The sequence below is a fragment of the Corylus avellana genome, chromosome 3 (assembly GCF_965113065.1).
Source record: "Corylus avellana chromosome 3, dhCorAvel1.hap1.2, whole genome shotgun sequence".
NCBI lineage: Eukaryota > Viridiplantae > Streptophyta > Magnoliopsida > Fagales > Betulaceae > Corylus > Corylus avellana.
In genome coordinates this window covers 15511395-15525798 of record NC_142492.1, presented here as the reverse complement: position 1 = coordinate 15525798, position 14404 = coordinate 15511395, and the positions used below count along the sequence as shown (strand labels likewise).

Here is a 14404-nt window from a genome sequence, read left to right as displayed (position 1 = left end):
AAATCAGCAGCTTCAGTACTGCTATCTGGCTGGGCACTCGATCTCCCAAGAATGGGCACTCGAGCATACTGTCACAAAGCATATAAGGCTCACAGGCAACAATGCGCTCGATCGTAGTGAGATTGTGCTTGATCGCACTGCCGCAAATTAAATCAGATTTGCGGACAGAAACATAAACGAAAAACAAAACATAAAAATTAAACAAAAATAAACAGAAACAAAAAAACAAAAAAACAAAACGAAACAAAAAAACAAAACGAAACAAAAAAAACAAAAAACAAAAAACAAAACAAAAAAAACAAAACAAAAAAAACAAAACAAAACAAAAACAAAAACAAAAACAAAAAACTAAAACTAAATTAAAAACTAAATAAAAGAGAGAGAGAAAAAAAATAAATAAATAAAAAGAAACTAAATTAAACTAAATGAAAAAAAAAAAATTCTAGACATAATTTAACACAATCCCCGACAACGGCGCCGAAAACTTATTATACCAAATATCTACCTAAATTAATAGGCAAATACTTGGTACGTTTTACTGGGAAGTGCACAAGATCAAATGATAGTATAGCAGGCAAATACGAGATTATTCTCACAAGGATTGGTAAATTATGTTTAGAAGTAATTTCCTATTTAATTACCATATAAAATTCAATTGTCACGATTGAATTAAAATAAGGAAATAAAACAAAAGACTTGATTAGGGCTTCAATCTAGCCCCAATTAAAATATAAACTACATAACAAAATAAAAGTGAAAGAGAAGAAAAACCTAAACTCCTCTTGATCTAGCCATCAGTTCCTTTCCAGAGCTTGTGCCTCTTTCTCCACATTTTTTCCTAAAAGCTAAGAGGTTTATTTATAGGCCTAAAGAAATCCTAGAACCCCTAGTAAACCTAGAAAATTCGTAGGGTTTAGTCCTATTACAAGTGGGACTTGGAATACCCTAATATGGAAGGAAAGGGAATTCTGGCCGTAGCTAACTATTCCCAGCACACGGGTGCGATCAATCGCAGCCCATGTTCGCTCAATCGAAGGTCTGTGATCGAGTCTCCTTGTGTGTGCACGAGCACAAGGCTACACTCATCTGGTCCTTTTGCTTATAGTGCACTCGATCGCAGGTCCCCTGTGATCGATCGCACTACCAGAGCCTCTAGCTTTTCCCAAATTTGCTCTTTAAGCCCAATACTTCCATATTTGCTTCCTTTTCTTCCAAAAGCTTACAAAAACAAAGAAAACACATAAAAGAAATAAAATAGTATAAACTAACAACTAAGGAATTAACACATATAAGTTAAGGGCTAAAATATGAATATTTTTAACACTTAACACGTGGATTGTTTTCGCAAGGAGATCGTGTTTGGACCACCAAGAGCAGCAAAGTTCAAGATTCGGGGAGATCGAAATACAGGCATGCTCAAATTGATATCTACACTACAAGTGACGAAATTACTGAGAAGTTGGTGTTCAGGATACTTGGCTTGCGTAACAGAAGAAAAATCGGGATGCAGGATTGAGGAAATACCTATTGTACGGGAATTTGTGGACGTTTTCCCAGAAGAGCTGCCAAGGATACCTCCGGACAGGGAGACCAAATTCACCATTGACTTACTACCACACACCGCACCCATATCCAAGGCTCCATACAGAATGGCGCCGCTAGAACTCAAGGAGCTCAAGGATCAGTTACAAGAACTTATGGACAAGGGTTTTATCCACCCCAGTGTTTCTCCATGTGGAGCACCGGTCTTATTCATGAAGAAAAAGGATGGGTCGATGAGACTATGTATCGACTATCGGGAACTGAATAAGGTGACAATCAAGAATAGATATCCACTGCCGAGGATTGATGACCTCTTTGACCAGCTCCAAGGGTCATAGGTATTCTCTAAGATTGACCTTCGTTTCGGCTATCACCAACTCAAAATTCAGGAGAAGGAGATACAGAAGACGGCGTTCCGAACAAGGTATGGGCAATATGAATTCTTAGTAATGCCTTTTGAGTTAACTAATGCTCCGGTAGCTTTCATGGATATCATGAACCGAATTTTTTGAGAGCTTGTCTATCGGTGTGTGGTGGTATTTATCGACGACATCTTAATCTACTTGTTATGCAAATTTTAATATACTCGCAAGTGCACAAATCGTTTGCAATATAATGTTTTGCAAGTGCGAGGTGGAACCCACAGGCAATTGTGTTTTTGAAAGAGCAATTTATATCTAAACTAATTAAATCCTAATCTAGTTCCAAAAAGGGTTTCGATTTTGGTTTTAAAAATTAAAAGACAAACATAAACTAATTAAAATAAACTAAGAGAAAAAATACTAAGGTTTGGGAATTCACACTCACCGAATCATAACAACATACTTCCATGTTTATCAATATTAATCTGAAGTTTTCACAATTAAAATCTTAGATATGTTTTACTATGCTTCAAACAATTAATCAAAACCATCACATGTATCCATTCATTGCACAAATCACAAAAGGGATCCAATATCAATTAAATCATCAGATGTATCTGTAAATCACAAAAGATATCCAATTTTAATTGAAACACCAAATGTATCTGTAGAACAAATCACAAGGGATATCCAATTATTTAGGCAAATAAAATCAAGCAATCAATTATGTGAAATTATCTTAAATCATCAAGTGTATCCTTGAATCACAAAAGATATCCAAAAATCACTCCACACATTGAAAATAAGTAAAATAATTGAAATATTAAACATAATAAAATCAGATAAATAAAGACTTACATGAAAGTATTGATGTTCTTCATCGATGAGGCTTTATCCCCGGCCTTAGTTGGGAATTTAGCTCCACATAAAAATAAAACATAAATCTAAAGGAAACCTAAACTGAAAGGAGAAAAACTTTAGAAATTTGCTCTCTAGAATTCTATTCTTTTCTTGAATACAAAGAAGTCTATTTATAGGCTTAGAGAAGTCCTTGAAGCCCTATTAAACTTAGATAATTCGGAGGTTTGTCTCCGAGTCAAAATAGAAGTCTGAAATCGGAATAGGAATCATCTAGATTTGTGTCCTTTTATTACGGGGCAATTTTGGCATAGTAACCGACCGAATTAGGAAAATCCTATTTCAAAATGAATTGTATTATTTTGAGTTAGCTTTCCAATGACACTTGAATCACTTCAATCCGATATTTGAGTGAAAATTTATGGTCAAAATACTGAGACATATGCAGAATCTGAATTTGAATCTAATCGAAAATTTTATCCAATCTGAACTTTAATCCAATCTGATCTTTAATCTGATTTAACATTTTCTTAGATTTGGTTAAACTTAACCACATCATTTAGGTCTTCTCAAAGTATGCTTTCTTCCGAACTTTGCATTTTTTTTCCTTTAAAGCAATAGTTTTCTTCAATGACCTACAAAATACTAAAAACAAAAAACTAACACAAAACATTAAATAACGACACAACTAAAAGATTAACTAATGTAAATAAAGGGGTCCAAATATGGAATATTTGGCACTTATCACTACTCAAAGAGTCGGGAGGAGCAAAAAGAACATTTGCGGACGGTGTTGAGCGTCTTGAGGAAACATCAACTTTACGCGAAATTCAAGAAATACGAATTCTGGTTAGACAATGTGGCGTTCTTAGGGCACGTTGTTACTAAGGATGAAATTGCAGTGGACCCAAGTAAAGTGGAAGCGGTAGTCAATTGGGTGAGGCCGTCGAATGCCCACGAGGTGCGAAGTTTTTTGGGTCTTGCTGGCTATTATAGGAGGTTCGTTGAAGGATTTTCTCGGTTGGCGGCACCAAGAACAAGAAATTTTAGTGGTTAGAGGAGTGTCAACAAAGTTTCCAAGAATTGAAGCAACGTTTAGGCACTGCGCCAATCCTCACTCTCCCATCAGGATTGGATGGATTTGTGATTTATAGTGACGTCTCACACAAAGGGTTGGATTGCGTACTAATGCAACAAGGGAAAGTAATCGCCTATGCCTCGAGACAGTTGAAGACTTACGAGCGCAATTACCTGACTCACGACCTTGACCTTGCTGTGGTAGTCTTTGCTCTTAAGATATGGCGGCACTACTTGTACGGGGAGCATTGTGAAATCTACACAGATCATAAAAGCCTGAAATACTTCTTCACCCAGAAAGAGCTCAATATGTGCCAAAGTCGTTGGCTAGAATACCTAAAGGACTACGACTATACGATCAACTACCACCCAGGGAAGGCGAATGTAGTTGCTGATGCTCTCAGTAGAAAAACCATAGCTGGAAGCATATCTGCCATGTTCATTATGCAAAAGGAACTACTCTTTGACCTGAAAGGGCCGGAGTAGAGACGATGGTGGGGGAAATCCAGTCTTATATGAGTAGCCTAACCTTGGAGCAAACCTTAATGAAATTATCAAAAGCCGTGAAAAAGTGGAAAAAGGGGTACAATCGGATTTTCACATAGCTGAAGATGGGATATTAAAGTTTCACAACCAGGTGTGCATTCCCAAGGATGCAGAACTGAAGAGGGTCATCTTGTTAGAAGCCCATCAGTCCTCATATATAGTCCATCCAAGTAACACCAAGATGTATCGAGATTTACGTAAAAATTATTGGTGGGAAGGAATGAAGAAGGATACCGCACGGTATGTAGAACAAAGCCTCACGTTTCAGCAAGTCAAGGTGGAGCATCAGAGACCTGCAGGACCTTTGCAACCCCTATTTATTCCTTAGTGGAAATGGGAACGTATTTCGATGGATTTCGTGTCAGGCTTTCCTTTAGACTGTCATTGAGCGTTCGGTACTATACTCGAACGTTTGGTGTACTAGTGCATAGTGTTTCTAGGGCTTCAAATTGAACGTTGGTCAATACCCAATGGTTTTATTATTTGGTCGTTGAACGTTTGGTGTGTTCCCTAGTTGAACGCACTAAGGTTAACATCGAACGTTCGGTGGTCCCCTACTGAACGTTCTGCCAGAGGCGAAATAAGGTTGTTTTGGCCATTTTCTTGAAATAAGAAGGGTTTTTAAAACATTGCAAGTAATGTTGGTTTTATAAAAATATTTACTGAAGATATTTATTTTTCCTTAATGGTCGGGACTTGATTTTAAAGTTTTGGGGCATCACAGCTGCTCCTTGCACTTCAGGAAGAAACTCACCAAGTTTGATGGTGATCCCGTTAGTAGATTTTTCTACCTATAAGCATATTGTTGAGGCACTTCAATATTGTACCCTCATTAGACTAGACATTTCATACTCAGTAAACTAGCTTTGCCAGTCTCTTCATTGTCCCACAACCATCCATTTTACTACTGCTAAAAGGGTGCTTCGTTACCTTAAGAGTACTACTGATCACGGACTATACTTTACTCCTGGACCACTTCAGTTGCAAGCATACTATGATTCAGATTGGGCCGGGGATCCAATTGATCTTAGATCAACTAGTGCCTATGGAGTTTTCTTTGGCCATTGTCTCATATCGTGGCAATCAAAGAAACAACATGTCATCTTTAGATCAAGCACTAAAGCTGAATATCGGTCTATGGCCATTCCCACAACGAAGTTGTATTGCTTAAGAATGCTCTTTAAGGAATTGCATATTCCTCTTTCCACTCCTCCAGTACTGTGTGTGATAATTTGGGAGCAATTGATATAGCATCTAATCCGGTTTATCATACTAGAACTAAGCATATTGAAGTTGATTATCATTTCATTTAGAAGAAGGTCCTACAAAAGGATATTGCTTGTCGGTTTATTTCTACAGTTGATAATTGTGCTGACATTTTTACTAAGGGGCTATCATCTTCTCAGTTCCTTTTATCTCCGTGACAAACTCATGATTGCTTCTCGTCCAATGAGTTTAAGAGGGGCTATTAAAGAGTCATCACAGAAGACTATTTATGTGCGAGACATTGAGTTGGATTCAAACTCATCCCTTACAGTGTTGTGTACAAACACTGCATCATCTGCAACATTGGGTTCCAATATTCCTCATGTTGAAGACACATAGCTGGCTTCACATATAGAGTCATGTACTAAGGGGTTGTTTGGCAAACAATACCACCACCTCCAAACACTATTCACTTCATTCCTTTAAAAAATAAAGGGAAAAATCTACTTTATCCCCCTGAAGTTTTATGAATTTTTTAATTTGAACCCCTAAGTTTAAAAATTGGCAATATACCCCCTAATGTTTCAAAAATTTTCAATTTAAACCTTCCGTTACTAATTTCCGTTAAATTGGACGGAAATCTATGAAATTATGTAATTACCCTCAGGCTTTTTTTAATAATAAAAAAAAAATCATTCAATTTAACGAAAATTAGTAACGGAAGGTTTTAATTGAAAATTTTTGAAATATTAAGAGGGTACATTGTCAATTTTTAAACTTTTGGGTTCAAATTGAAAAACCTCTAAAACTTCAGGAGGTAAAGTAGATTTTCCCCAAAAATAAACATCAAAATATTCTCACTTTTTATCACATCATTCACTTTTTACTATTATACAAATAAATAAAATAAATCGCTTCAAAACAAAATTTTTTCACCTTCCAATACCCCCACCCCCCAAAGTCTTCTTCTAATCACAATAGATTTGAGGCCATGAGAGTCCTATCATGTGTTTAATTTCAGTAGTTTAGATTATCTATTTTGTCTAGTAAACAATCATGTAAACAGTGTACACTACTTGTAATCTTCTATAAATTCATGGAATGCGATGGTCATGGTACTTTGGCCAAATTTCCTCTCACATTGCCTTTTCTTACAACTAAATCTATTACAAGTAGCATTTTATGACTGCTTTTTTTGTTGTTTACCGTAGGTTTAATTCGATTCACCCAACCATTAACATAGGAAAAAAAATCTAACAATTGTTCAAATTTAATAAATTTCTCTGTAACTTATCTTTTCTTTCACTTTTTTTTATATTGAACAAATAATTTTTATATTTTTACTATTCTTTTTTAAGACATATTCAAAATAAGCTAGTGAAAGATAATTACCATTTATTCATTAAATCTCGAAAATATGTACATACAGAAGTATCTAGATAATTGACACAAAAAGACCCAAGAGTACTTGTTCAACCTGAAGCGGCAGGCTTGCAAACAGGGAGGTCATTCTCCACATTAGGTGGGATCCGCAGAATAGGGTTGCTCTCAAAGAAATTGACTGGCTTCAGATCAAAGCTTGATGAGACGGTGGGCATAATGGGGAAATCCTCCTGGCATGGTATGTGATGGAACCCTAGCGTGTACCACACGACAATGTCCTTATTCTCAATTGCTCTATCCCTGCAAAATCAACCCCATTAATGGCATTACTTTAGCCATTGAAATATTGACTAGTCAAGCCCAACTGGGAAAATCTAATGGATAATATCAAGTTTGTCAAGGCAGGCTGCATCAGCCATTGAATCATGAACAAAATTATGTCATGTCATGCATGAGAAAATATCATGTATAAGGTCTAATGGTCAATTTAAGCATCACTTATACATAGATAAACAAAAGACGTGTTGGAGAATGAAATCAAACATTTCTTTATTGTTTTTGGTGCATACTTTTTGTAACAGTAAAAATTATTATTAAATTTTGGATTCAATGATGATTTTCGCTGTCATATAAAGAAGTACGCACTACAAAGTGTGTGTAGCATTTCTCTTCCTCTACATACTTTTTTCTTTCTTTCTTTTTTTCAATAAAAAGGGACGGGGTTAAAGAAACAAAAAGTCCAAAAATGGTAGTGTCCCCAATAACAAACTCAAAACAAAAACAACACCAAACTGGAAACATCAAATAGGAAATGAGTGTGCTAATGATCACAAAGGGGTCAAAAAAAGTTCAAGAAGGTTGGGCTCCCTAACAACAAATCCAAAACGAAAACATAAGTGCTAAACTCGAAACACAAAATAGGAAATGGGTGTGTTACTGACCCCAAAGGAGTCAAAAATGTCATGGTCCTCTATACCTTAGGCAAAAGCCAAAAATTGGGCCACATAAAGCAGTATAGGCACCAAAACAGAAGAGGACATGGTCACGACTGTTACAAGACCTTTCAACCCTATCCAAACCTTCAAAAAATGGGACACGAACGAGAACATGACCCTTGAAAGACCCTTTAGCCCTACCCCTATCATTCATACTAATTTATTACATTAGTTGCACTTAATTATTACATTTTTATGATGCAACATGTTTTAAGATTTTTTTTTTTTTTTTTTTTTTTTTTTTTTTTAACCTCAAGTCACATGAAAAACACTTAAAAATCACTTAACATTAGCTAATATATATTGAGTGTGATAGATAAATTTAAAAAATAACATTAATCATTAAAAAATTACGCAACAAAATTTAACAAATAAAATTAATTATTTATTAACTAATGAGAAAAATGCCATGTAATATAATAGGTAACTTAAAGCGTTTATAACTTGCAAGTAATAAAGACTATAAGGGCTCATTTAGTTCGCAAAATGCGTATTCTATTGGAAAATGAAATAGTTATTACTAGGAATGGAAGATATTGGAATGGAATAATTATTCTAATTCTCTAGTTTGGTAACAACACAGGTTTCATAATTGAAATTGAATTAAAATTACTAAAAAGCCCATTTGATTTCTAATTTTTCCAAATCTCAAATAAAAAAAAATAATAATAATAAGTTAAACGTGTGGTGGCTGACCACCACAGCATGCACGGCCACCCTTGACGAGATTTTGGATTCACATTGGGGGTAGCTGCAACAACCCCAGAGGACCTCGCCCCCAATGTGAATTGAGCCACCCCAGAATCTCACCGAGGGGTGATCAAGGCCACCCGGATGGCCCTGGGGGTGGCTGGTCCACCGCGAGGCCCTCCAGGGATGGCGCAAGGCCTTTTGTGGGTAGCTGGCCACCTATTGGGATGGTTGGCCACCCACATGATTTATTATTATTATTTTTTTTTTTTTTAGTTTCAGAAAAAAAAAATGATTTTAATAAAAAACTTTGTCCTTATCGTAAGGAATAACTATTCCTCTAAAAAGTGAGAGGAATAGCTATCCCTGTGTGGATGAGATTAGTCATTCTCATGGAAATAACTAATCGTAGGAATAAACCCCTACCAAACAAAAGAATGATTATTCCTATGGAATAATCATTCTTTTCCAAGGGTCTATTGCGCAAACAAAATGGGCATTAATATTTTCAATCACTCAAACTCATTAAAATTAAAAAAATAAATAAAAGGGGTAATTACCTTTTTCCTCATTAACTACAACACATTGTTACTTTGCCCCCATGAACTCACAACACTACTGTCCGACCCCATCAAACTACCATTTTGTGCCCAAAACCCCTATTTCGTCAATTAAAAGCGTTATCTCAAACGATTAAAGTGACAATGCGTTGTAATTTATGGGGGCAAAGTGACAATGTGGTATAGTTTAAGGAGGTAAAGTGACACCGTGTTGTAATTTATGGGGGTAAAGTAACGGATTAACCGTCTGAGTTAACACATTTGATTGACGGAATGGAATTTTGGGCACAAAATAATAATTTGATGGGGTTAGACAATAAGGTTGTCGGTTCATGAGGACAAAGTAATAATACGTTGTAATTGACGAGGAAAAAGGTAATTACTCCTAAATAAAAAGACCTTTGCATAGTCGAAAATAAGAGTAAAATTTTTCAAAGGGGCATACCTGTCAGACCATGTTGCAAGAGTGTCTTCACCATGGCTCTGGTAAGCAAACAACCCGCCCGCCCACTGCTCGCTCCGGTTATAGGGAGTGACCCATATTTGGTTGTTCGTGAAAGCACCCCGCTTCTGGGGAGGGTCTTGAAGATCAAGCAAGCTAGCCGCTGTGCCACTGGGAACCACCTTATATCCAACCGGGTTTCCGACCCGGGTCTTCTTTGATGGGTTAATGACGTGGAACTCAGACGGGTCATAGAGCTTGAGCTTAATCTGTGCATCCTTCTCAGTCTTAGCCACATTTCGTACGGCTTTCAGGTAGCTTTTCCGTGGTGACTCACCCGCTGAGGTCTGCTCCTTCTTGATGTTGACCTGAACGAAGGAATTATCTGAGCCGTCGATCTCCATATCAAGGTGGAAGGTGACGTAGTGATCGTGGATAACACCGATGACATTTTCGGACAACAGGGTTCCGTATAGATTTTCTTGATTCGGAATCTGGTTTATGTTGTCGTACTCGGTGCCTTTCACCATCAAAATACCACTAAGTCCAACCTGAGATTAAAGATTGTAGTGATCAGCAGAATATTCTCTCTTTTTTTTTTTATGTTTTCTGGTAAATTAGTCAGTGTACATATCATAAGAAGAAAAAAGTTGCACATGTATCGTCATTGATGACCATCCACTTGGTAAAGAGGACAAAAGACGAAAAGTAGGATTCATAGCCAGCTAGATATTTGTATAATTGGGAATCATGGAGAGAATAACAAAGGAATCTGCAACAAAGAAGCCCAAAATAAAAATAATAATAAAAAAATAGGATTGTTTTAATCTTTTTCTAACGGATATTTTTCTCAGCCCCTTCAAAAGAATCCATATCTCATTCCTCTCGTTAATTAAGTTTATATCTTTATTCATTTGGGTGGTTCCGCAACCCTCATTCAGGTAAACCTCATGCTCCATCACCTCTGGTTTAAGGGTTTTTTTTTTCTTTCTTTTTTCTAGAATACAAAAATTTATATATTCAATAATTTTTATTATTATTATTATGAACAACACGTGTTATAATTCGTGATGATATGGGATTTAACGTTTTTGTCAAAATATTAAATAGAAGTTTAGCAAAGAAATCAATTTGTTATTTTTGCATATACGATCAAGCTCTGAGACATTTTTATACTATTAGATATTTAACTTTACATTTTTACCTAAACCTCAACATAAATGTTAATTTATCAATTTCCATTAGATTCTCTCCTTTTGCACTAATAAAACAAATAAAAATAATAAAATGCCACTAACCTTAATTCTAATTAATCCATCCGTTTGAAACTCCCAATCAACAATGTAATCGTAGTTAGCGACCGAGGCTGCCATCCTAACCACCAACGTTACCTTTGGCCTCACTTCTCTAATCTGCCAAAACAAATAAAGCAAACTTTATCATTAGTGCTGCACTAATTACAACTCATTAACAAAAGGACAACACAAATTGATCCAATGACTCAGATATACTCCATACTATTTTTTTATAAAAAACTAGTAATTGGGGAATCTTTACCTTTTTTAATAAAGAGAAAAAATATAATTTAGCTCTCCAAATTATTTGTTATTTTTATTTTAGTTCCTTAATGTTCAAAAAATAATAAAGTAGCCATAAATTACCAAACAGTTATAATTTGGCCATTTCGTTAGTCATTACCGTCAAATATAATGAAAATTTCAAAACTACGCCATTTTAGCAAAGTTAAATTACTAAAATGCTTTTTTGAAAAAAAAAAAAAAATCAATTCAAAAAATACCCCCCAAAACGACATCGTTTTGAAAAAGAAAAAGAAAAAAAAAAAAAAAAAAAAAAAAAGTGGTTTAGCGGGGAGTCACCCCAATCCTATGGGATGGCCACCCAACCACCCCTAAACCACCATTGTTTTTTTTTTTTTCCCTCAAATCAACGTTGTTTTGAAGAAAAAAAAAAAAAGTGGTTTTATGCCTGGGGTGGCCGGCGAGCCACCCCCAGGCATGGGGGTGGCTAGGCGGCCACCCCATGGCCTATGTGCCCAGCCACCCCAACAGGCTTGAGGGTGGCTGGCGAGCTATCCTTAAACCACCATTTTTTTTTTCCCCAAAACGACGTCGTTTTGAAAAAAAAAAATGATTTATGCCTGGGGTGGCCGGCGAGCCACCCCCAGGCCATGGGGGTGGCCGGGCGCCCGGCCACCCCATGTCCAATGGACAGCTACCCCAACAGGCCCGAGGTGGCCGCCCAACCACCCCCATGGCCAGCCACCCCATAGCCACCCCTAGCCCGGCCACCCCCATAGCCAATGGACAGCTACCCCAACAGGCCCGAGGTGGCCGCCCAACCACCCCCATGGCCAGCCACCCCATAGGTCATGGGGTGGCCAGCAAGCCACCCCTAAACCACCATTTTTTTTTTTCCTCACAATGATGTCGTTCTAGGGGAAATCTTTTAAATTGATTTTTTTTTTTTCAAAATGACATATTAGTAACTTAACCTTACCAAAATGACACAATTTTAAATTTTTCATACTATTTGACGGTAATGACTAGCAGAGTGGCTAAATTGTAACTGTTTGGTAGTTTAGTAGCTACTTTATCACTTTTTGAACATTATAGAGCTAAAATGAAAATGACTAGTAGTTTGAAAGGTTAAATTATATTTTTTCCTAAAGTAAACTATTCTTAAAAGAAAATAGTTTTAGGTGTCCCAAATCGGCCAATGAAGGGAGCAAAATCATATTTTTGTTTTAAGATGTCTTACAAATTAGTGCAATATTTGCTGATATTAATTGAAAGGCAATACTAAAAGCTATATTTTTTTTTATATAAATTATTTTATGATGTAATAATTTCAAATTATTCTCAATTTTTTATTTTTAAAAAATCTCAAAATTAGTTTTAACTACCAAATTACTCTTAATCAATTATCCTTACCTGCATGCCCGTGATTGGACTCTCTGAGTGACGCCATCCGATGTCGCCGGTATACCTCTCGAACACGCAAATCATGTTTGAACGAACGTATGGAGTCCCATCAGCGGTGGGGAACACACCGTCCATATAATACGCGTTCCGTGGACAATCATTAAGCGGGTCAAGTGGCATGGCCTGCAACCCGAACCCGTATTCACCAGCGTCCATATAAGTCTTGAAGTACCAAGCATCGGTGGGGTCCATGTAAGGCACAAAGAGCTCAGAGCTAAACCCTTTGTACATCACATCCCTTAGCTCCCCGGTGTCCGGGTCCCGGACCTTGGCCCGAGATATTATCACACCCGCTCTCGCATCGGGTTTCAGGTGAAATTCCCAGTTCGCCCACTTCACCAAGTGCTCATCTTCAATTGTAAAACTCGGACCCTTGGGTTGCTCGATGGATATCGGGTTCAGTAGGTTCATTACTTGATGGAGCTCCTGAGCGGAGTACCGATAGTCAGTGTTGGCGGCCTTTGGAATGGGTATGTTGCTGCCCTTATCCGAAATCTCCACCACCTGTTTCGTATCCAAGTCAACGAGCACAGTTAACCCTTCGATTGGTCTCATGTAGAAGTTCACAGTGCCCTCCATGGAGTAGCACTGCACCTTAATCAATCTCCTGTTCTCCTCGGACTTCCCGTACCACCCCGTCGAAATCGGCAGGCACGCGAGGTCGGCCAGATTAATCCCACGCTGGATGATCGTGCGGTTGAAGTCACCATTAACGAGTGGGGCCCACGTGGCTGTGGTCATGTCCTCGATCGTCATCATGGGGTAACCGGAAGGCAAGCCGGTTTCGCGAACGGTCACCTGGCCGGTGCTGAGGTCTATTGTCAACACGTTCGAGTTGCCGTTGACACGTGCGACCACAGAGGCCCTTCTGGGTAACAGCTGGTCGCCCTTTTCCCATTTCAAGACGAGCGCTTTCTCGGGCTCTTCGAGATCGACGGAGTGGAGCGCGTAGGTGGACGATTTGAAGAGTGGGTGGGAGGAAAGGATTGAGCGGACTTTGTTGAGCTCTTGGATGGTCAGAGGGTCCAGAGGGTGGTGAGGTGTGTCGGACGCGTGGTTGCGGTGGCGCGTGGGGATTGGGGGCTCTGTGAGGAGGTTGGATTGTTTGGATTGGAGGCGGTTCTTGGAGGTGCACCATGGTGAGTTGGTGGCGCAGTCAAGAAGCTCGTTCGCGTAAGGTGGCGCGTAGGGGAGGTGAACCCAGGTGAAGAGTAGCATAAGAGCGACACAGAGAAACAGAAACAGGAAGCGTAGGATGTTTCTGGCTTCCATAGCCTCTCTCTCACTGAAAAAAAGGAAAGAGCTTGAGGCCGTTTGTAAAGAGGAGGCTCTCAGCGACTATGCGAGAAATGACCGCCTGGAGGTATGAACGGCAAGCTTGAAGCTTAAATGGGTATAAGCCTGAGTTTCCAAGGTAGAGTAGATGGTAGATTTTTCTTTTTCTTTCTTTTTTTCTGAGCGAACATCAAATGTAAGAATATTTGCAGCGTAACCAAGACTTTTTTTTTTTTTTTTTTATTGTTATTTCAGTGAGCCAATTTTGTGAAAAAACTTTAAAATTTTTTTTTTTTTTTTTCTCAGCCTCATCAATTTAACCCAAAAATAAAAATTAAAAGGAAAAAAAAAATAAAACAAAACTAATATTGAGTAAACAGTAATAGTGCGTTAGCAAGTATTATTCACTAATCAAATAAATAAAAAATTAGTTTTCCTTTCTCTCTTTCCTCTTTTATCTTTTATG

At 37.7% G+C, this 14404-nt stretch overlaps 1 protein-coding gene across 1 annotated transcript; it reads right to left on the bottom strand.

Moving 5' to 3' along the window:
* Positions 1–6969: 6969 nt before the first annotated feature.
* On the bottom strand, positions 6970–14152 carry LOC132175042 (amine oxidase [copper-containing] gamma 1). Its single transcript, XM_059586847.2, has 4 exons — positions 12613–14152; positions 10960–11073; positions 9665–10212; positions 6970–7274 (listed from the first exon to the last, which is right to left on the bottom strand). The coding sequence occupies exons 1-4, from the start codon at positions 13933–13935 to the stop codon at positions 7064–7066; spliced, it is 2196 nt and encodes a 731-aa protein (XP_059442830.2). The 5' UTR covers positions 13936–14152; the 3' UTR covers positions 6970–7063.
* Between the last annotated feature and the right edge of the window lie 252 nt (positions 14153–14404).